This window comes from Symphodus melops (assembly GCF_947650265.1).
Source record: "Symphodus melops genome assembly, chromosome: 2".
NCBI classification, from domain to species: Eukaryota; Metazoa; Chordata; class Actinopteri; order Labriformes; family Labridae; genus Symphodus; species Symphodus melops.
Window position 1 is genome coordinate 7755022 of NC_136692.1, and position 20138 is coordinate 7775159.

Below are 20138 nucleotides of genomic sequence, written 5' to 3' on the forward strand. Positions count from 1 at the left end.
AAGAACAAACAAAAGAGAACAGTAGGCAAATAGGCTGTGCTGTATAAAACATGTCACTTTGTGTTTAAAGATAAGGGAAACCTTTTTCTTGAGTTGTTACAATATTTTCCAACACAGACTTTTACAGAGTTGTGAGCCCCTCCCAATATTTACTTCATGCTCAGTCTTTCTGGGGAGCTATTTTTATAGCCAGTCCTGTTACTAATTTGTTGCAAGTTAATCTAATTCACTTTGAGATGTTCCCTTTGGTGTTTGTTAAACATTTCACAACTTCCAGTATTTTGTTGCCACCGCCCCCAACATGTTGTTGGCATTAAATTTAAATGTAAACATTTCTAAATTTCTACATTTGATAAAGTCTACTTTCAGTGTTTTGCTAATCATTATGTTGTATATTTAAAACAACAGGTGAACCTCCTTTATTAGGTTTTACTGTCTCGGAGATAGAGAAAGGTCACATTTCAACTGGATGATTTTGTCCTTTTTTAAAATTGACATAATGAAAATTGTATATTTTTATATGTAATACTGCATATTCTTATTTTGTAAAAATGGAACTAAAGAAAGGTCCTCAATTAAAAAGTGATGTAAGAGGCTGATAGAGTCTAGCAGGAACTTTATACCATGAAGAATATGGAAAAGGTTCAGAGTGACAGCTAATCTGCAAAACAATTGGAGATTTGGAAAGAAATGTAGGCCATGCTTGCGGAAGATTGAGACTTTTTCTTGGTGTAAATGAATACACAGACTAACTCAACCTGGCAACATTGTTTTTAATATATGTGAGAAGGTCAGTTTATCATCTGAGTAACATACTTTGCATGTTTTAAATCTGCACCATGGGACAGACTCTGCATGTTTAATAACAATATCTATTTATGAAACAATCATTCCTGGGGCATCCATCACTAATGGAATCAATCAACAACAAGTACAAGAGGAGGGCGAAACATTAAGAATGTGATTTTAAATGTTATCTAAAAGAAAAGAGTCATCCATGAGTATTGGTTGCAGAAGCCATGTTTCTTCATACTTTTGTAACTTCTGCAAAACTCCCATTTTCAGCTCCGATTTAGTTCCATGTATGGGCATCCTGTCAAATTGAACAGAAGCCTTACCCCATCTATTTACTGTACAGCAGCTTTCTTATGTGCCACTTACCCTGGATTTATTAACCATATTTGAAAGTCATGATCTGACCAAAATGAGACAGACAGTGCATATTGACCCTCAACAGTAATGTGTTAACAAACAATGAAAGGTATATCTGAGTTGATTTTGTGTATCTTTTTAACTTGTCCACATTTCTCTGAGTCATTAAACAGGGAAAATACATCTAAAATAAAGTCTTTGTTTTGATACCAAGCATAATGCATTCCTTTAATCCCTGTAAAAATGTCTTCTAAGTTTACTAAGGCCACGTTCATCATGTCAACGAGCTTACTGAGCTGTGTCTGAAGGGGGGGTTAGAGTCAGGAACACCTCTTCTTCTCTCTCTTTAAATACAGTAGCACACACAAATGAGTAGCTACAAAGGAGCAAGCAGGAAGGGAAGTATGTAAGTATTGAATTATATTCTTTATTTTAAGTTTTGTATCTGACTTGATATCCTTGTTTCATTCACCCTGCTGTTATGAGTTTCATTCAGTTTGATTTCCTCTTATAGGATTTAATGGGTTTCTTTGTAGATATAAAGAAAGTCTGTAAGTGTCCTTAGCATTACTATTGATACTTATTTACTTTTGACTTTATCTCTGGTTGCTGCTGCAGCTTTTTTATAGAATTGCAAATGTAATCCAATTTGTAAAAATGTGTTTTTATGTTGTTTTTTTTTTATTGATAGTGACATCTGTCTGGGTTAAGATTTACATTTGCTTTATGTTTAGATTCCATAATTTCTTTGTTTAAGGCTTTAAGGCTAAACATGAGTGTGCATGTTTCTACCGGTTAAAAAGACCGACTGAAGATGGAAACATCTGATCCTCGCGGGGGTCATCTCACAGACCAAGAGTTCACTCTTTTGTCAGGGATGCTGACTTCCTGTTACCATGGCAATGAATCAACATACTGAATTTACTGCCAAAAAAGGGAACAAAGACTCTAGTAGCTCCAAAGTAAGGCTTAATGATGGTTGAGTAAGTGGAACCAAGTGTGAAGGGAAGCGTGGGCATTGAACACAGTGTCCAAGAGTTGGTACCATTTGAGTTATGCTGCAGGTGCAAGTGTCACAGGACCTTTGTGTAGTCAAAATGCATCATACGCCATGTAGTCTAGAGCAGTTTGTCTGAGAATTCAACAATGTTCAATCCAGTGCACAAATAAAAAGTAGCCATGTGCTACCATTTTTTGCCTCAACTGAATGTGTATAAAGCTAAGCAATGGCTGCAATATCCAAATATCCAATTACAATGGATTTAACTCTGATTTAAAAATATATTTAAGTGCATTAAACATTGGTTGTAAAAGAGCTCAGCACTTACTGATTGCATGTGATTTAAAATGATATAGTCGCAGATATTTAACGATTGATTAAAAAAATAAAATAAAGATCTTTAGTCATAATAGCCTCACAAAAGCTTTTGTTGCCATGGCATGGCAACAGCTATCAATATTGTTTTTCCTAGAAATCTGATATAGTGAAACCATACCATGTTCAACAGAGTTCACATTTGTTTCAACAATAGAAAAAGTGCTTATACTAGAAAAAGTGCTTCTACTACTACTATACTCTTTTTCTCTGTCAAAATACAGTTTTCATTACGACACAGTTTTACGATTAAGATTTAATTTAGATAGAGATCATATCAATCACACTGGGTAAGCTGTAATGGTATCAATCTGTGATCACATTGTTTCTCTAATCGGAGCCACTTTCAGGCTCATAGTATCTAACATGCAATATTATGCAGTGTCAAATAAATTGTTATTATAACGCTGATTGGGACTATCTGTTCTGATATACAGATTTAACTCCACAGTAGCGCCACTCTGTGGAAAAACCTCTACCCTTTCATCTTAAGTAGTTCTGAGGATCCATGAATAGCAAAAATCATTTGGTTGTGTTTAGTTGTATTTGCCACAGTTAATGCTGCTGGCCTAATGGATTTCTGTGATTTTGTGGTTTGGATTTAGGCATACCTATAGAATGCAATGAGTTACATGTGGTAACGTCGTTGATGGTTGGCTGGGTCCTGAGCCCCTCTGAAAACATATTTTTGTTCCTCTCTGTTTGAAACTGCCCATGATTATTTGTTTGTGCACAGTGATTAACTAATGCACAAAACAACCTCTGACCTTTTTCTTTAAGGTCATATAACATATATAACCTGTTTATCACATGCTGAAATTGAAATGAATACATTTCATAAATGTTTTCAATAAACGTAAGGAAACATCTTTAAATATGAAACTTTTATTACTGATTGATTGTTGTTTTTTGAATCCGGTGAGCAGCAAGAGATGTCTTCTCATGTTGGTACAGAGCACTGTAGCACAACCTTCTGGGGGATGTCTGGAAATGTGTGTGAGTGTTAAAGATTTGTGTTTGCAGTTAGTCAAAGGGTCCTTTTTATGCAGAAGACTGCTTAAAGATGTGTTCTGGAAGCTTGTTCTTATTGTTTATATTGTATAGATGCTGATATAAACCATTACAAAAGGATGTTGATCCTGAATTTGACTGTTCCCAGTCAGGTTATAAGGACACTTTTTATACACTTTTTATATACTTTGTATACTTTTTAATATCTATACACCTGGGCTGCATGGTGGTGCAGTGGTTAAAATGTGGAGTTGTTCTCCCTGTACTATGTGTGTTCCCCCCACAGGCCAAAGACATGCTTGTTAGGTTAATTGGTGACTTTTCAAACCAAGTTAAAAAGGTCTGAGGAGCGATACTAAATGTAATATCTGGTTTTAGGTAAAGCCAATATTTAAACTATACGATACAAATCAACAGACTTTTATCATTTATTTTCATTTGATACTTCATTGGCAAAATAATGTGAGAGAATACTTTGGCTATATGTGAGGGAGTAAAAGGTCCAGTATTTCTTCTATGAATAGTCACTCAGATTTAGTTCTTAAATGGAAAGAAATGCTGACAGCCAATGTAGTGTTAATATTTGTTGCCGTGAAAGATGTGAGACAAAAAAAACCCTCTGCTGTATAAACAGAGGTTCGGAAAACAGCCATCCAATTGTTTTGCTTATGCTGTTGGAAGTGAATGTTGTTTCCCCCTTGATTTTACATACCATTCCATTTAGAGCGATGGCTGCTCTGATGTAACTGCTACAAGAAATGCAGATGCACTCCCTATTGGGATAGGAATAACTTAGACAATGACATGGTAGTTAGATATATTACAAAGTGGACGAATGCTGATACCTTTAGATCAGAAGGAGTGACAGTCATAATTGTGAGTAAATAATTAATAATCCATGAGTAAAATGAAAGGACAATTAAAGCTGAAGTTGTTTGTCTTTGTCTTAATAAAGGTATTACTGATGACACTTAGGACTTTGTGAGACAGCATTCTAGATGGACCCAGAAGCAGAGGACCCTGAGAGCAAAGAAAACTTGGTCCCTTGGTCAGGTTCAGATGGTTCCCAGGAACTCTGCGCGTCTGAGTCCTTGGCAGAGTCCTACTATGAAGATGATGCTAGTGATGCAGAGTACCAATCGGACCATCAATTTTCTCACACCCAAGTGTCTGACAAGTCCCCAGAACACCAGAACACCACCAAAGACTGTGAATCTGCAGGTGAGCCACAGTACCCTCCTGAATTCAGCGGAAGTGAAGAGGATGTCTCATACCAAGAAGAGGATGATGTCTACCTTAGTGAGTCGAGAGAATCCATTCCAGAGTCTCCTCACACCCACACCTCACCAACATCCCTATCCTCGTATCCACAGCGTCCTGACTCTGAGCTGCAATCTGGCAAGATATCACGGCCACATTCCCACTCATCTTCCTCCTCTATTGGCCGCACTGCTGATATGACCCCAGCCTTGACCCTGACCGCAGAGCAGCCCTTAGGAGCCAGTAATAGGCAGGGCTCAGGGACTGGGAACAGAAGGGTTGAATTCTCAGAGGAAGGAGGGTGCAGTGAAGCACCTCCTGCTTCTGTCTTCTTTGGAATTTCAGACGAGGGTGCTGAGCAGGCAGAGAAGTGGAACTCAGAGTCTGACACAGATCTGTGCAGACCGGACAGGCACAAGGCAAGACACACACGTAAGTATCAATCTTCTACCCTCACTTGTTATATTTAAGAAGACGTGTGATGCTTTGAGTGCAAGCTGTACAACATACAGTAAAAGTTATTAAAATGTATACAATGCATGATTTATTTAGAATATTTTCAATGCATTTTCAGTTTTAATTTCAATGCAGCACCAAGCAGGAATTCACTTTTGATTTAACCTGCAATAAAATGTTCTACTTATAAATATTACAGGTGTTGTATAAAGTTGAAGATCTCATTTAATCGATCAGTTACTTTATGTGAAGCAACACGGTTGTGGGTTATTTTTGTTCTGTAACATGGGGGTCTATTTTAGGTGGGCTTACAGGGAGAATTCCCTTGGCTTTAATAGTCAGGGCAGGATAAGAATAAAATATGACCATATGATGAGGCTGGCAGAAACTAATTTGACAGACACCAGCATGTGTCACCCTGGCCTGTTACCTGATCCCTCTTCCAACGTAAGAAAGACTGCAATGGAAAGTGAGCTGATAGTTTTACTTGCCTCATGGACCCACCAAAGTTAGCTGTAAGTAAATATGATGCTTTTATTAGTGCGCTTGCTTCAGCAGGCACAGCTTCAACAGCTTTTGCGTTGGTGCTCTTGTATTGAATAATAATGGTTTAATCTGAAAACTAAGATCAAATAACACAAAACTACTGTAAAAAAATACCTCTCAAATTTCCACTGACTGCCTGATAAATCATTTAAATAAATAAAAAAACTTATAGCTGACATAACTGACTAACTATAGATTTATTACCTTCCTTCTTACCGCTTTTCATTTTGTTCTGCTTCTTCCCTCTTCTTTCACTTAGGGCTCAGTCATAACGAGAGCCAGTCAGAAAAACAAGTAAAGGAGAACAAGTCTAAATGTAAGCGACTAGCTCTGCTGCTAACCAATGCACCCAACCCTCAGAATAAAGGAGCCTTGCTGTTTAATAAACGTCGCCAGAGAGTTGAGAAGTTTACACTCGTGAGTTACGGGACTGGTGAAAACAAGTTTGACAGTGAATACCAAAAAGAGGAAGAAACTGAGGAAGTCAGATCCGCTGAATATAACTTGGAGGCTTCAAGTGGTTCCGATTTAGAAGAGGAGTATTCTGTTTATCACCAGGAACATAATTTAAGTCTGAATTGGGCCAGTCTTCGAGAAATGGAAGCACTGCCAGAAACAAAAGGGAAGGGCGTTTTGATGTTTGCCCAACGTCGAAAACGGATGGATCGAATGGTGTCAGAGCATGAAGAACTGAGGAGTAAAGGATTACATGTAGAAAGAACAACAACACTTGAACCTGCAGAATCTCAGAATATTTATGGTACGAAGGAAGTGTACATGAATCCTGATCAGGCCAGCTACATGGATGAAAATTTCAAGCAGCATGTAGAATACCAAGAAAATATTCAACAAATGAATCAGCAATCCAATGTGTCAAGACCCTTGGTACCAAACAGAACTGCAAAGCCTTTCTTAGGATTTCAAGATGGAACAACTTCTCCTGTCATGCCCGGTGGCATTGTTCCAGTGACAAAGAAGCATGACTCAAGATTCAGAGTACCTGTGCCTATTAATACTAACCCACAGGTTTGGTCTCCAACCGGAGACATCATAGCATCACGAGATGAGCGAATATCTGTGCCAGCGATCAAGACAGGTATCCTACCAGAGTCAAAACGGAAAGCCACTAACAAACAACTAACAGCGCTGCAGCAAGAATCAAGTCTTCAGACTTACAGCAAGGGGGAAAGGAAGTCTTACATTGAGCCAGAGGAGGACTTCTTTAGTCTAGGTGCTGAAGCTTGTAACTTCATGCAACCCAGAACAGTAAAACTCAAGAACCCCCCTCCAGTTGCCCCCAAACCTATCATCAATCCAACCTGTCAACCTTGGATGAGAAAGAGCCCTTCTTGTGAGCCTAATATTCCAACAAGAAGTCTAGTTTCACAACCTTCTCAAAGCCCTGTTGGGCCTCATAGTCAGCATTACTTAGAGCAGCAAGATTGGGCTCAGGCACAACAGATGGCCAACCATTGGGCACCGGATCAAACTCAGGCAGCACTCCAAACACCTGCCAGCGCCTGGGGTCCGGTCAACTCCTCTTCTCAGCTTCATCTTCAGTCAACCTCAAATAGCTGGAGTCAACGGTCCCCTCGATCCCCTGTGAGTATGCACACCCGCAGTCCTACTTCCAACCCATATCAAGCACCTTCACCCTTGAGGAATAAATCAGACAGTGCTCCACAATCAGTTGCCTCCTGTCCACCACAAGCAGAAATGTCATGTGTCTATGAATCAAAAGCATCACAGGCTTTTCAAAAGAATCAAGTCAAAGTCGGAGGAATAAATCCAACTATGAAGGGAAAAGGTGCACAATTGTTTGCCAAAAGACAATCCCGTATGGAGAAGTTTGTTGTTGATGCTGAAACAGTTCAAGTTAACAAAACAAGATCCCCCTCTCCAACCTCCTCTCTCCCCAACTATTGGAGATATTCTTCAAATGTTCGTGCGCCACCTCCTTTATCTTACAATCCCCTTCTATCTCCTTTCCATCCTTCTTCAGCAGCCAAGCAACCCCCTTCCACAAGCCCCAAAATCAAGCCTAAGACCAAAGACAAACCTAAAGCACCCCCAAAGCACCTCAATGCCTTAGATATCATGAAGCATCAGCCTTATCAGTTGGACTCATCACTGTTCAAGTATGATGCAGTCCCAGAGGCCAATAGCCCCAGCCCCAACCCCAGTCCCAGCCCCAGCCCCAAACCTACCTCTGCTTCAAAGTTTGAGGCTATCATGAGACGTAAACAGAGAGCTGTCACTTCTCAGTCTCCACATAAAGCCCCTGAGCTTGTTGTTCAAAGCAAGGAAGAGGTCCCTGCAAAGTCTCCTGTATCAAAAAGTTCCCAAAATTCTTCTGCCCGCATAACCATGAGATCAGCTGAGCCTCTTTCAATTGGCGAGCATGTGGATAAAAAGCACATTGTTACAGCCCATCACATAACCAGCCAGCAAGCAACAATTCCCAGGCCTGCAAGCGCATCCTCCCAGCAGTCATCTGTTGGTGACAGCATAGCTGCAGCCTTTTCTCCTGCATCTCTTATTGCTAGAGGCGTACGTCAAATGGCACCTCGGCCTAAGTTCTCTGCTAAGAAGCCAGTGGTGGCATGCACACAGTGGAGGCCTGTTGCTCTGCTCCATTAGATCCTTTACTGTTTAAGGTCATGCTTTGATGATTTTAAAAATGAGACATCATATAGAATTTATATTTAATTATTACATCTGGAACTTATATCTCATTGTACTGGTAAAAATGATATAATGATTCTGCACCATCTCAATGTAGGCTTAATCCCAAATCTTTTGCAGTATGCAGATGTCAGGACATGCACGAAAAGAAGATTGGAAGCAAGCCTACCAATGCAAGTTTAAGATTCTAAAATAATTGAAAATAAAAAAATTAGGCAAATAGCTCATCATAGTATAAAATGTTCCTTAAATTTAGTGGTGTATGTGTGTTTTTAAAGAAAATGTGAGATTAAATAATTTAGAGTGATTCTCAGGAAGTGCTTTTACATGTGCAATAATGTGTGACGAGGGCCTTGTCTAGCAAAGGACTCTGGTGTGAGATGTTTTTCTTTTGTTTGAAATGCGATGCATGGCACGCATTTGTAGTCACAATTGACCCTAAAAAAACCTCACAACAGAACTCTTACTTCATTCAAATTTAAACTCAAAATATACTGGGATAACAATAACTCACTTTTGCAATCATATATACTGAAATGATTGAATTATTACGTATGTCTGAAGACAATCTTTCTATGCACTTCTTTTTTTTGGATGCATACGATTTGCAATTCCGTCTGCCTCATTCCAAACTTTTATGGCATCACAACAGATAAAAGATTCAAATATGTTGTGATCATTAGTTCTGATTACTTTACATGCCTTTTTATATATATATTCTGCAATTGTCAGTTATGGCCAGTTATTGAACTATCAGTGAAGTCATTGGACGTTGTGTATCCTCATCCTTGATGTAAAACATGAAACATGAACTTGTTATAGATATGTTTAACAGTACTGCTATTACAGAAGAAACTAAATTAATATAGGAAACACATGTCTTGTTTGTCTCTGTGTCTCTGTCTTCAAAACATCACTGTTTATTGCACTTCTTAACAATCATGCTATTAAAGTTTCTCTTTCCTTCTGCTTATGTTTTTTTAATCTGTCGTGAGTTTCTTCTTTATTTTCCTGCACACCAGTTATATCACTTTTTGTGATCACCAACATTTCCTCCTTTATCCTTTTCACTGCCTCACACTTTTAAAAATACTTCACTTTAACTGTTCCTTCAGCAAGATCAGTTCTTTAAGATTCTGTTCTCCATGATTAACGTTTGATAGGAAAGTCAAATGGCTCTTTGCTGAAGGTTATCAGTGTCACTCACAGCCCTGTCCACACTGATGTGTTCTGTTTTTGTTCACATATTACACACAGCATATTTGATCAGTATTTACTCACTGCATCTTTTCAAAAAAATCCCATTGAGATTAAAAACCTCTTGGCCAGGACTCCCTTGAAAAAGAGGTTTTTAATCTCAATGGGATTTTTTTTCCTGGATAAATAAAGGTTAAATTAAAAAAAATAAATAAATAAATGTGAAAAGTTTGGAACTATGATCCTGGCTATCAGCTCTCTTAATGAAGGACAATACTGACTCTCTATCCAAAAGACTAAATCCATCTGAAAGAGCTAAATGTACTTTTAGCTAATATATATTTTTTACAGTGTCAAGTATTAAAGCAAAAAGAGTAATCAACTGTATAGAAGCCGTTTTTGTTTAGTTCATGATAAGTTGTAAGCACATTTATTAGTCCCTCATATACATGACTTGCTAACTGTGTAAAACACTTATATTAGCAGCATTACAACAGCATAACATAGTTAGAGAATCTACATTAAAAGACAAGCTGTTCAAATGACCAAATTCTTCTCACTGGAAAAAGTTGAAGTTCAGACAAGCCAGCATTGACAGTTTCACCATCAATGAACTACATACATACATGTTTGTATTTTTGCAAAGCCCAAGACTTGCCTTGATTGTAGTTTATCATGCTCTATGCAAAGAGCAGTGTCTTTGGAAATTGATTAAGTAAAAATAAAAAAAAATGTATTCCTTTTCCAACAGCCATTTTTTGGTGTAGTTTCAGAGGAGATCTGAATTTTCCCCCTGGGATTAAAAAACTATTTCTGATTTTGATTGATTTTAAAATATCCAAAGAGTGGCATATCCCTTTAAACAGATGGTGCTGAAGTATTTTACGGATATATCTCCAAGCCAAGTTGAGTGATTTTCACATGTACATTTTTTGTTATCACATTGCCGATGTAATTATTTAAGTTACTTGAACCGAAAGCAGGTGAGTTCTTCAGCCATATTTTCAATAATGTCTGAAATGATGCTTTAAGTATTAAACACCTGATCTAACCTTCATATAATGTGGGAAAGGTAAGTGCTTCAGTGATATGAAGTAAATATAAAGGTTGCTTTCTAACTTTAATTTTTACTCCACATCACTCAAATCGTTAACAGTTTTTATAAGAAAAAAAAAAAACCTGACAGTTATCTGAGAGATATTTTTAAAGCAATTCCTAGCATTTACTCAAATTTAGTAAGTATGCCATTGTTTGTTGTCTAGGCTTCCAGAAGATGGCAGCAAAGTCTGCAAGCTAAGTCATCAACACCAGTCAACCAATCTGTGCTTTTCTTTCAGGGATTTGGTCGAAGCCACTCTCTGAGCCTGCCCAGACAAATGAATTTGTTGCAGCCTCCCAGATTTCTGTCACCTGGGAACACATCTGGAGTGCAAGCGTCATATTTACCTACTCAGAGGCAAACACCCTTTCAGGAAAGAGTCTACAAGCCGCTGTCACCGTGGGAGGCAGCATCCAGAAGCCCCCTGGGCTCAGTGGACGAGGCCTTTCTGTTTCAGAGCCTCCCGTCATCTGTTGCCTCTAATGCCAAAGCTGCAGGGCAGCGTAGATCTCTGCCAGAGCCTCCAGATGAATGGAAGCGCAGGGTGTCTCTTGATCCTGCAGCTGCCAGTAAGGGTCATTATTATGCGGCCCCAGCTTTTCAGGCACCTTCCATGAGCAGGACATTTTTACCTGAAAAAGCAGCCTTCTATGGGCCACCCTTTAGACCTGCTCAGCCTCTGAGGCCTAACAGCAGGGCCAGTATTGGATACATGGGGCAATGAAAGAACAGTCGTACCTAGCGCAGTACAGTACCACCAATATTCAAAGTGTCTGACCACTACCACTTACATGAGGTACATACAAAAAATATTTTGTTTTTAAAACCTGCTTGTAAGGTGTCCTTGGTTTTTTTGAAAGGTGCCCATAAATAAAATGTTTTATTGTTATTGCAAACAAATATACAGTTATATCAACAGTAATGAAATCTGATGATGAGGATCATGCAAAGTAAACTGAACAGAAGAGATAGATAAAGGTTGAGGAAATGTGTTATGTAATTGGTCTGAGATTCTGACATTTTGAAAATGTAGCATGTTTGTTTTTAATTTTTTATGTCGTTGATGGCAGTGATAGGTGTCATTGTCACGAAGTTATTGTAGCTTCTGTGCAGTGTTACCCTGCTAAGTTTTCTAATTTAAGAGTATTCATGTTATATTTTACAATTTTACAGGATGACTTCATATGGTTACAAATGGTAAGAAAGTGTTTCAAGGGCTAAAATGTAAGTGTCAAGAAGTGTATCAGATAGTTGCGGTTGTTTTTTATTTCGAGTGGAGTGGTGCAATGCTGGTTATTTGGATATAGTTTGTTATAAATATTGGCTGAGAAAAAGAGACTTTAAAAAAGCTTGTGTTTGACTTTTCAGCACAAATCTTTTCTGTAGCTTTAAACCTTTTTTTGTCACTTTTTCAGTTTTGAGGTAACAAATCTCACTTCTCAATATTTAATTCAGTAAACATAACTGATACTTCTTTTCTCTTACTCATACTGTAGAGGATATTATGTATATTCAATGAAGGAACAAGCTGAACAGCATATTTAAGGAAAGCAGCAAAATGACAACCATCACAATGTGGTCTCATTTACACTGATACACCTATACAGTATGTCAGAATGAAATATATGATAAATGATGTGGTTTAGGCATTATACACGTTTCATGCATCATTCACCAGTATAAAAACTTTGATTTCATGCACTGTGTGGTTTTCAAGTGTAAACAGAACTGTAGTTTTTGGTTCAGTGTTCCAAAATGAAAAATGTTGCTATGTTTTTTGTTTTTTTTTGCTCTCAAGCTGTTTTTCCCCACAGCTTTCATTTGTAATATGTATTTTCTCGTTTTCACTTTTAAAACCCCAGCTGAAAAATACATTAAAAAAGCCTTCAAAAAAGTATTACAATTGTTGTTGTGTTTTACTCTCAGTTCAATGCAATATTTTAATGTCAACAATACTTTTTTATTTTAGGCTTTTTATGCGTTTATTGTATAAACAGGACAGTGGTACAGACAAATCACAAATCAGGCAAAGAGAGGGGGGATTGAAATGCAAGAAAGGAGACACAGGTCAGATTTGAACCCAGCCTGCCCACTTTGAGGACAAAAACATTGCTCATGTGCACTGACCACTAGCCTACCGCCCCCAGCACTATGTCCACAACAAATAATTCAATAAAGAATAAGATTTTTTTTTTTTAAGATAAATCAAGTCTGTTCATATTCTCTTTCCAAATAAGGCTACACAATGCTGATAAAGCATTTGGCCTGCTTGTGAAAGAGTAGACTACTTTGCATTTGTAGTCTTACAAACTCGATGTTAGTGGAAACCTTGGCAGGACACAGTGACAAGTTTTCAATTCCCCTGCAGTGGTCATTTCTTCAGAGAGGATGACCTGAGTTTAATCAGCAGCAACTTATTATGTCTGAAAATCGCAGTATTTTCACCTCTGTCTGCATTGAGTGACAACAGTCCAGGTCCAGAACCTCACATAAATGAAATCTTCTCATTTGTTTCTTTAAGATGACGTCCCCTCTCATGTTTCAACAGTTTATTTTATGACAAGAGATTAAATGTTCAGTATGTCTGAAGTATATTGACACCTTTAGCTGCCAGGGTGATGACCTTGATGCTGCTGTATTAAAATCTTTTTGGCTGCCCACCAACTCCGCAATGAGACCATACTGCCCTTTAACCCTGCCCCCTCACAGATCTCTGTACATACTGTACATTATAACTATTATTTTCTTGGCCTTTGACTTCAATTGATATAACAGTAAATAGAGTCAAAAAAATAAAAGAGAGCAAGATATAGCCGGGATGATACGCAAAGGAGTCAAAACCGGGGCCCTTGCCACAGGGGTTGATCTTATCTTTCGGGAAACGCTCTCTAACAACAAAGCAAAAGCATCTCCCCAATCTGTAAATCATTATCTAAAGTCTTTAATTACACTTAATAACAATAACAGTACTGTGTTTGAAGAGAAGAGTACACAAGGAGCAGCTGTGCCCAGCGTTAACCTCCTCCCTAACTTAAAGCCTCCGAGGGTACGTCTACTCACAGAGACATGCTGTCACGAGGAAGGAAACATGTCTCTGGAGGGGAGTCCGTGCCTTTAAAGAGCATCACAAATATCATGTGTGTGTTGTCCATCCTCTCCTCTCCTCTCTCCTTTCTCTCTCTCTCCCTCTCTCTCTGGTAGCTATCCTTGCCCCATGGTGTTAGAGAGTGGTTTTGAGTGTTTGACAAGTTAAATTTAGCCTATTGATGTAAGCTGCATTCCATTCACAACAGACACAGAGACACACTCAGTTTGGCTTTAGTGTCCGCGAGTGTGAAGATCAGGGAAGATCAAACTACCTACTGTAGGTTGACCCTTGAGCCTCCGTGTGTCTGTTCTTCAAGGATACAGGTCGCACACCAGGGATATCATCACAGGTACGGACGAGCATCAACAAGGGTAATTTTTGTAAATATGCTTTATATTTAAGTGATATATACATTCGAACATATGAGAAGAGGGATGTATTGGGATCAAATAAATCTGTTTCAAAGACACATCAATTAATTATTGTCTTCTCATTTATATTGCATTGCATTGGTTTTAATATGGTACAATTAGAAACATTTACTATTAATTGTATCAAAAGCCAGTTATTGATAAGTCAAGATTGAATAAGTGTAAATCTAATTAATACAGTTTCACTATCTAGCATCATGGTCAACATTTGACAATAAAGAAAAAACTAAGAATATGTGATTGCAGCAGTTTCTGCTGCCAGAAAGATATTTTTGGACATTTTCTGTTTTTGTGTCTAGCTGGACAGCTTTGCATAAAGGTTGTTTTGTAGCTTTGCATTAACGTTGAACACAATATTCCCTCGCAACTTGAACAAAGGCGATTTATTTTGTGACAGCATTAAGCAGAGATTCCACTTACATTTACTCGCATACTAAGAAACGTATCCAGTGACGAGGGCAGATTTAAGAATTACGTGTGTGGAACTGATGTCGCTGCAATGTGGCTTTGGGATTATGTAATATATTGTAATCTGATGATTGTAACCTTTACAGAGATTACAGTAACATGGCAAACACTGATATGGCAGATTTATTTAAGAGGGTAGCTATAAATGCTGGCAGGAATTAGGAGATACTGCACACTTCATAGACTCAAAAATGTGTCACCAATATTTTATGTAACAGAAAAGAATGGGGCTATACGTTTATATATACGTTTATATTAGAAAGTCACTCTGTGTCCTTCATTTCCTCCTCTACATGTTGCTTTTTAATATTGTCTGTGTGTTGTATTTGGTACATCACAGTACATACTCAGGATAATTTATGTGAAGGTTAGGGTCAGGTTAAGATGGTGCTAGACATGCACACGAAAAAGAAAACCTTTTGGTGAGCTCTGCGGTTATATTCTACGGGGTCACAACATTGTGACTAAGACTCCTTTTTTCATGACTTGGACAGAACCACTACATCCTGTTTCCTGTGTGTGTTTTCAGTACTCCTGACTTCTGCCAACATTGCCAAAGCCACAATGTCACAATTTTGTACAATGCCAACTGGAGAGAGGAAGAAGAATGCAGCAGCTATTTGCCGAGAGGTCCATGGTACCAATGGTATGCTTTTAGATTTGAGGCTCACTGCTGCAAGACAATATCCATTCTGATCTGGGTTCAAAATGTCAGGGCTTCTCTCCAGCTCCTCCATAAAAAGAGCTAATGGGATGATTTAGTACCTATGGTGGCTGATCCTTTGTCGTTGTCCTTTTCAAAAGTCTATTTCTGGAGTGGGGAGGGAAGTCGTGAGGGCCAACTGTGTAGCTGTTTGTTATGTGATGGTTGGTGACAGCTGGGGTACATACCGTCTGTAGTGCTGGATGAGGAAACACCCTGTGCATCAACTTATTGTTTACACGACAGGGCGTAGAGAAGGGAAAATGTGAATTAATTGATACCTTTTAGATGTTTTATGCACCCTCCCTTTCAAGCTATGTCAGAGGATTAGATCTGGGGACATTTTTGTGTTTATTTTTATACGATCCAGCTCTATGAAGCTCTAAAACCAGTGCTGGATTAACCAACAGGGCTGGGTGTCGGGGGGGGGGGGGGGTCTAAGTTTATTTGGTAAAATAAATATAACATCACCTGTTCCATTAGACGTGGCTGTGGGTCAGAAAGTTGCTGAGTGTTTTGTATTTAAGTAATTCTGACAATGGCATCCCACCACATTTTATGAAGGCTTGTTTTGCTGACCTAAGGTGTTGGGGTTAAAATGTATTTTTTTAAAAACACAACATATATATATATATATATATATTATTTTCTTCTTTTTTTCTTTTTAGGAAATGTATCTCAACTAAATGGCACATTTGGTCATGCATGACATGTTTCAGTTTGATTTCAATTACTGTTATTTTAACCCCAATTTGGTTGACAATAATTAAAACCCTATCAATTCATCTTTAATTGTCTTTTCTTGTCTCTAATGCTTTCACAGGAGACGTTATGGATCTGGGAAAGAAGCACAGCACTCCTAAAGACATAATGTTGGAGGAGTTATCATTGTTATCCAACAGAGGGTCCCGACTTTTCAAAATGCGCCAGAGGAGATCTGAAAAATACACATTTGAAAGTATCCAGAACGAGGCAAATGCACAACTAAATGTAAGAAGACCTAACTGTATCTTGAATCACTCTGTGTATTTCAGTAACTGAAAAGCGGATGTGTTAATTTGATCTACTTGCAGACTACTGAATATAACAATCAGGAGTTCTGGCTCTTGTGCGTACTGCACAACAGCTCAAAATTGTGTGTGTGTGTGTGTGTGTGTGTGTGTGTGTGTGTGTGTGTGTGTGTCTGTTGCTCATCAAGCATTGTTTTCAGACAAAAGCTCTTAAAACTAAATGGGTCACAACACATGCATGATAGCAAAGACATGTGCTGTGTGCAGCCAAATCTGCCAGGAGGCTGCTCATGCACTTGGTGAAGAGCTTTAGTCTTGTTTATCAGTGCCTGATGATGTGTGTCTGTGCGCAATGTAGTGTTTGTGTTTGTATCTGTCTGAGTGCAAGAAATGCAACGGCAGATACAAAGTACAGGGGCCAACTTCATGTTTTGCAGCTCAAAGGACAACCTAGCTCAATTTATGAAGCATACCTTGTTTTTGTTATTTTCAGAATGACATGTTAGCTGAGAACGCTCACACTGTGGAAATTAGAGTGGATGGTCCACCTGATGAAAATACCACAAATATCATCGCTTCAGGTAACCACCGTGTTCAGTCTGTGAGGCGTTTTATTGGTTTGCTGAATCCATACTGCAGCAGGAATAGTCCAACAACATCAATCCTGATTGCAACAGAAAAAAAAAACATTATAGAAAATACATTTGACCACTCTATATCGTTCTGCTACAGTCAAATTAAGCTGTCATGTACTGTGTGGTTACATAATGCTGTCATAATAATAACAACTGGTATCATAGAGTCCAAACAGCTGGTGTTCTCTTGGAGCAACTTAGCTAGACAGAAGCCATTTTGTTACTCTGATTATTTTTACAACCTGGGAAGATTTAAACATTTTGTTTTAATATCTTTTTATACCTGAGTAGCTAACACAGCCCTGTGCATATTCTAAAATGCTCCAGTAAGGTATCATCGCATGTGGACACATTATATGATGAGTGCACACTACAACTATGTGCTATTTTAAGAACTCAGATCCCAATGATGGACATCTCAGTCTGCCTGTGAGTGTTCTGCAGTCTCATAATCCTTTCCACTCTAAAGCCTACAAAAAAAGGGCTCAACGTTATCCTGCAAACCAAACTGTTGGTTCCTTCTGTTTCTCTATATGAGCAAATAGTGAAATTATATACTTTTTCATTGTGTCACTCTTCTTTTTGCTATTTGACAGACAACACCGCAGACAAGTTAAAAGCTACAGCTATGCCTAAGGCCTACCACTCCCCGTGGGAGCAGGCTATTCTCAGCGACCCTGACCTTGCTGAAACTATCAAACTGGCAATGCCAGCCCTCGACCCACGAGCAGAACTGCCTGAGTACAAATGCTTTAACAGGTGAGAAATCCACCTTCAACGGAAGGTAACAAGAAAAGAGCATAGCAAAGAGTATCATTCACTCCTGGTGTCATTTCAGGGTGGCCACTCCTTATGGTGGCTTCGACAAATCTCCCCGAGGAATCACATTCAAGCTCCCTGAGTTGGACTTGAACCCGCCCAGTTACCCCGAGCTACAGGAGCCGGGGGTGAAGCGTCCCACCTTCAACCGGACAGCCCAGGGATGGCTATCTGAGGGCACCCATCTCATCCTCCCCACCATTACCCTGGAGCCCATTCAAGTCCCAGAGTCTGATGACCTGTAGATGGTCTTACTGTATGAAACCTGGCAACATGTTGTCAGCTGTAGTATGTTGTCCCCTTTCTGAGAACAACACAAACAAGGCAACACTAAGCACAGTCACAGTTTCTTACCAGTAGAATCTCTTTTGATGCATTTGTTGACTAGTGTACCTGTACATTAGAGTGAACTGTTTTCAAAAACATCCTGTAAATAGGGAAAGAAAAGACCTATATATAATTCAAAAAGCCTCAGAGTGTCCACTGAAACTGAAAGTAAACCTGTACATTGTATTAATGTTGAAATGAATTGAATTGATGATGTAATGTAAATAAAGAATGCAACTGATTGATGGATGGCTCACAACTCGAACATGCAGGAAGTTATATTTAGTAATTATTATATGTTATTCTAACAATGACAAAAAAAAGTGAGGATCTTGAATGGAAAATAACGCTGAACATGCAAAAATCATAAAATAATAATTAAAGTAAATGCAAAAAACGTTATTTGTCTCCGGGGGCAATTCAAGCAATAAACAAAGTAATAGAAAAGTCAGCACCTAAAATATAGTACCTAAAAAAATCAAATATTTAGAAATGTTAATAAATACAATGGCAGTGAGGGCTCTATCTAATCTCCTTTTCCAAGAGTTTAACAATAGATTTGTTGACGGCTGATGAAGACTAAGAAATATGTTTGCATTGCAGCAGGGAAATATTTTATCATCTACAGTTCACAAAAATCTAAGGAAAGACTGAAAAAAGCCTCTCCAGACTACAAAATGTGCCTTTGCTGTTTATGCTTAACAAGTGCTCTTAAAACTCAACCAACCCGATCAATAAATGTGACTGTGTTGAGAATGATGCTTTTATCTGTGAGTGATGTTGAGTTCAGTGTTTCTGAAGAATGTAGATTATGTGTATTTTTAGTTCTTCACCTAATGCACATGAGTTAGTTCTACTGAATGCCAGTGCACATTCAGAAGCATGATGCATGACTATCAGACAACTGGAAAACAGAGAGATGGCGGTATAGGAGAGAAACTTGTTGTAAGAACGAATTTAAGGCGGGTGGAAACTCACGAGTTTGTAAATGTTATCATTTCTCCCAGACGTTATTTAAAAAATGTGCATCTTGGTACCAAGTAATGAAAAGTACTAAAGTTATTTCTGTTTCTTGACACACATCCACTTCTTGGAAGATGAACTTTTAGTAACATAACTAACAAAAAATAAAGAGTGGTTGAAAGGGTTGTCCTCTGGTAAGACGATAAATACTGACCAGCACACAGAAAGTAAGTCTGTGTTATCTAGTTAGCTTCCCATTATTAAATGGCTCCAAGGGTGATGTTTATGCTTCCACTTAAAACATAACAGCATAATTTCTCTGCCAATACTAAAAACCCAAAGGATTGGTATCTGAAAGAAAAGTCACATCGATGAATCTATGTATCCTATTTCAGTTTAGGGCTGCAGTAGCTCAGTCAGTAGGACCTTGGGTTGGGAACCAGAGGGTCCGTTTAAGGCCTGGAATTTACCCAAGTATCTGAATTAGATCTTCTTTGTGGAGAGGTGACAGTTCACTTAATGTGCACTGCACATGCAAGGCACCGAAACCCCAACTGCTTGGGGCGCACTTTTCGAGTGCAAACCCCTCACTCTGTAATCTCTCTGTTAGTGCATGTCCATAGGATCCTGTTGGTGCATGTGTGTGTGTGTGGGTTTACCCATGTGTGTGTATCATGATCAATGTGAATGAAAACCAGAATTTCCTCCCAGATAAATAAAGTATGCCTTCATCGTTTTAGAGTGTCTTTATAGGGGACGGTACACTGACCTTAACATGTTAAGCCTTTTTTGTACTATAAGTCTTAAACCTTGACAGTCTGAGAACGACACAAACCAAAACAATAAACTGATTTGAGTTTGTAAGAAGTAAAGATTTAGAGCTGCTGCTGGGAGGCTAAGTCACTATTTCAGG

At 38.5% G+C, this 20138-nt stretch overlaps 2 protein-coding genes across 5 annotated transcripts; both read left to right on the plus strand.

Annotated features, from left to right (window-relative positions):
• The first annotated feature begins 1481 nt into the window (after positions 1 to 1481).
• synpo2b (synaptopodin 2b) lies at positions 1482 to 12301 on the plus strand. 2 transcript variants are annotated; one of them, XM_079338672.1, is made up of 4 exons: positions 1482 to 1558; positions 4494 to 5230; positions 6060 to 7402; positions 11020 to 12301. In XM_079338672.1, the coding sequence occupies exons 2-4, from the start codon at positions 4537 to 4539 to the stop codon at positions 11503 to 11505; spliced, it is 2523 nt and encodes an 840-aa protein (XP_079194798.1). In that variant the 5' UTR covers positions 1482 to 1558; positions 4494 to 4536; the 3' UTR covers positions 11506 to 12301. The 2 variants fall into 2 exon arrangements, with proteins under 2 accessions (XP_079194798.1, XP_079194797.1); XM_079338671.1 differs by lacking the exon at positions 11020 to 12301 and having other exon boundaries at positions 6060 to 9454.
• A 1783-nt stretch (positions 12302 to 14084) lies between these two features.
• On the plus strand, positions 14085 to 18505 carry myoz2b (myozenin 2b). Of its 3 annotated transcripts, none has more exons than XM_079337330.1 (6): positions 14085 to 14218; positions 15298 to 15414; positions 16295 to 16461; positions 16975 to 17062; positions 17713 to 17875; positions 17955 to 18505. In XM_079337330.1, exons 2-6 carry the CDS (start codon positions 15333 to 15335, stop codon positions 18178 to 18180), a joined length of 726 nt encoding a protein of 241 aa, XP_079193456.1. In that variant the 5' UTR covers positions 14085 to 14218; positions 15298 to 15332; the 3' UTR covers positions 18181 to 18505. The 3 variants fall into 3 exon arrangements, with proteins under 3 accessions (XP_079193456.1, XP_079193458.1, XP_079193457.1); XM_079337331.1 differs by having other exon boundaries at positions 14122 to 14240; XM_079337332.1 differs by lacking the exon at positions 15298 to 15414 and having other exon boundaries at positions 14086 to 14218.
• The last annotated feature ends 1633 nt before the right edge of the window (positions 18506 to 20138 follow it).

Excerpts from the sequence above, each read along its gene's own strand:
- synpo2b (XM_079338671.1), top strand. The coding sequence starts at position 4,537 with ATGGACCCAGAAGCAGAGGACCCTGAGAGCAAAGAAAACTTGGTCCCT. Across the intron at positions 5,231-6,059 it reads GCACAAGGCAAGACACACAC|GGCTCAGTCATAACGAGAGC; the intron begins GTAAGTATCAAT and ends TCTTTCACTTAG.
- myoz2b (XM_079337330.1), top strand. The coding sequence starts at position 15,333 with ATGTCACAATTTTGTACAATGCCAACTGGAGAGAGGAAGAAGAATGCA. Across the intron at positions 15,415-16,294 it reads AGAGGTCCATGGTACCAATG|GAGACGTTATGGATCTGGGA; the intron begins GTATGCTTTTAG and ends ATGCTTTCACAG. Across the intron at positions 17,876-17,954 it reads GAGTACAAATGCTTTAACAG|GGTGGCCACTCCTTATGGTG; the intron begins GTGAGAAATCCA and ends GTGTCATTTCAG.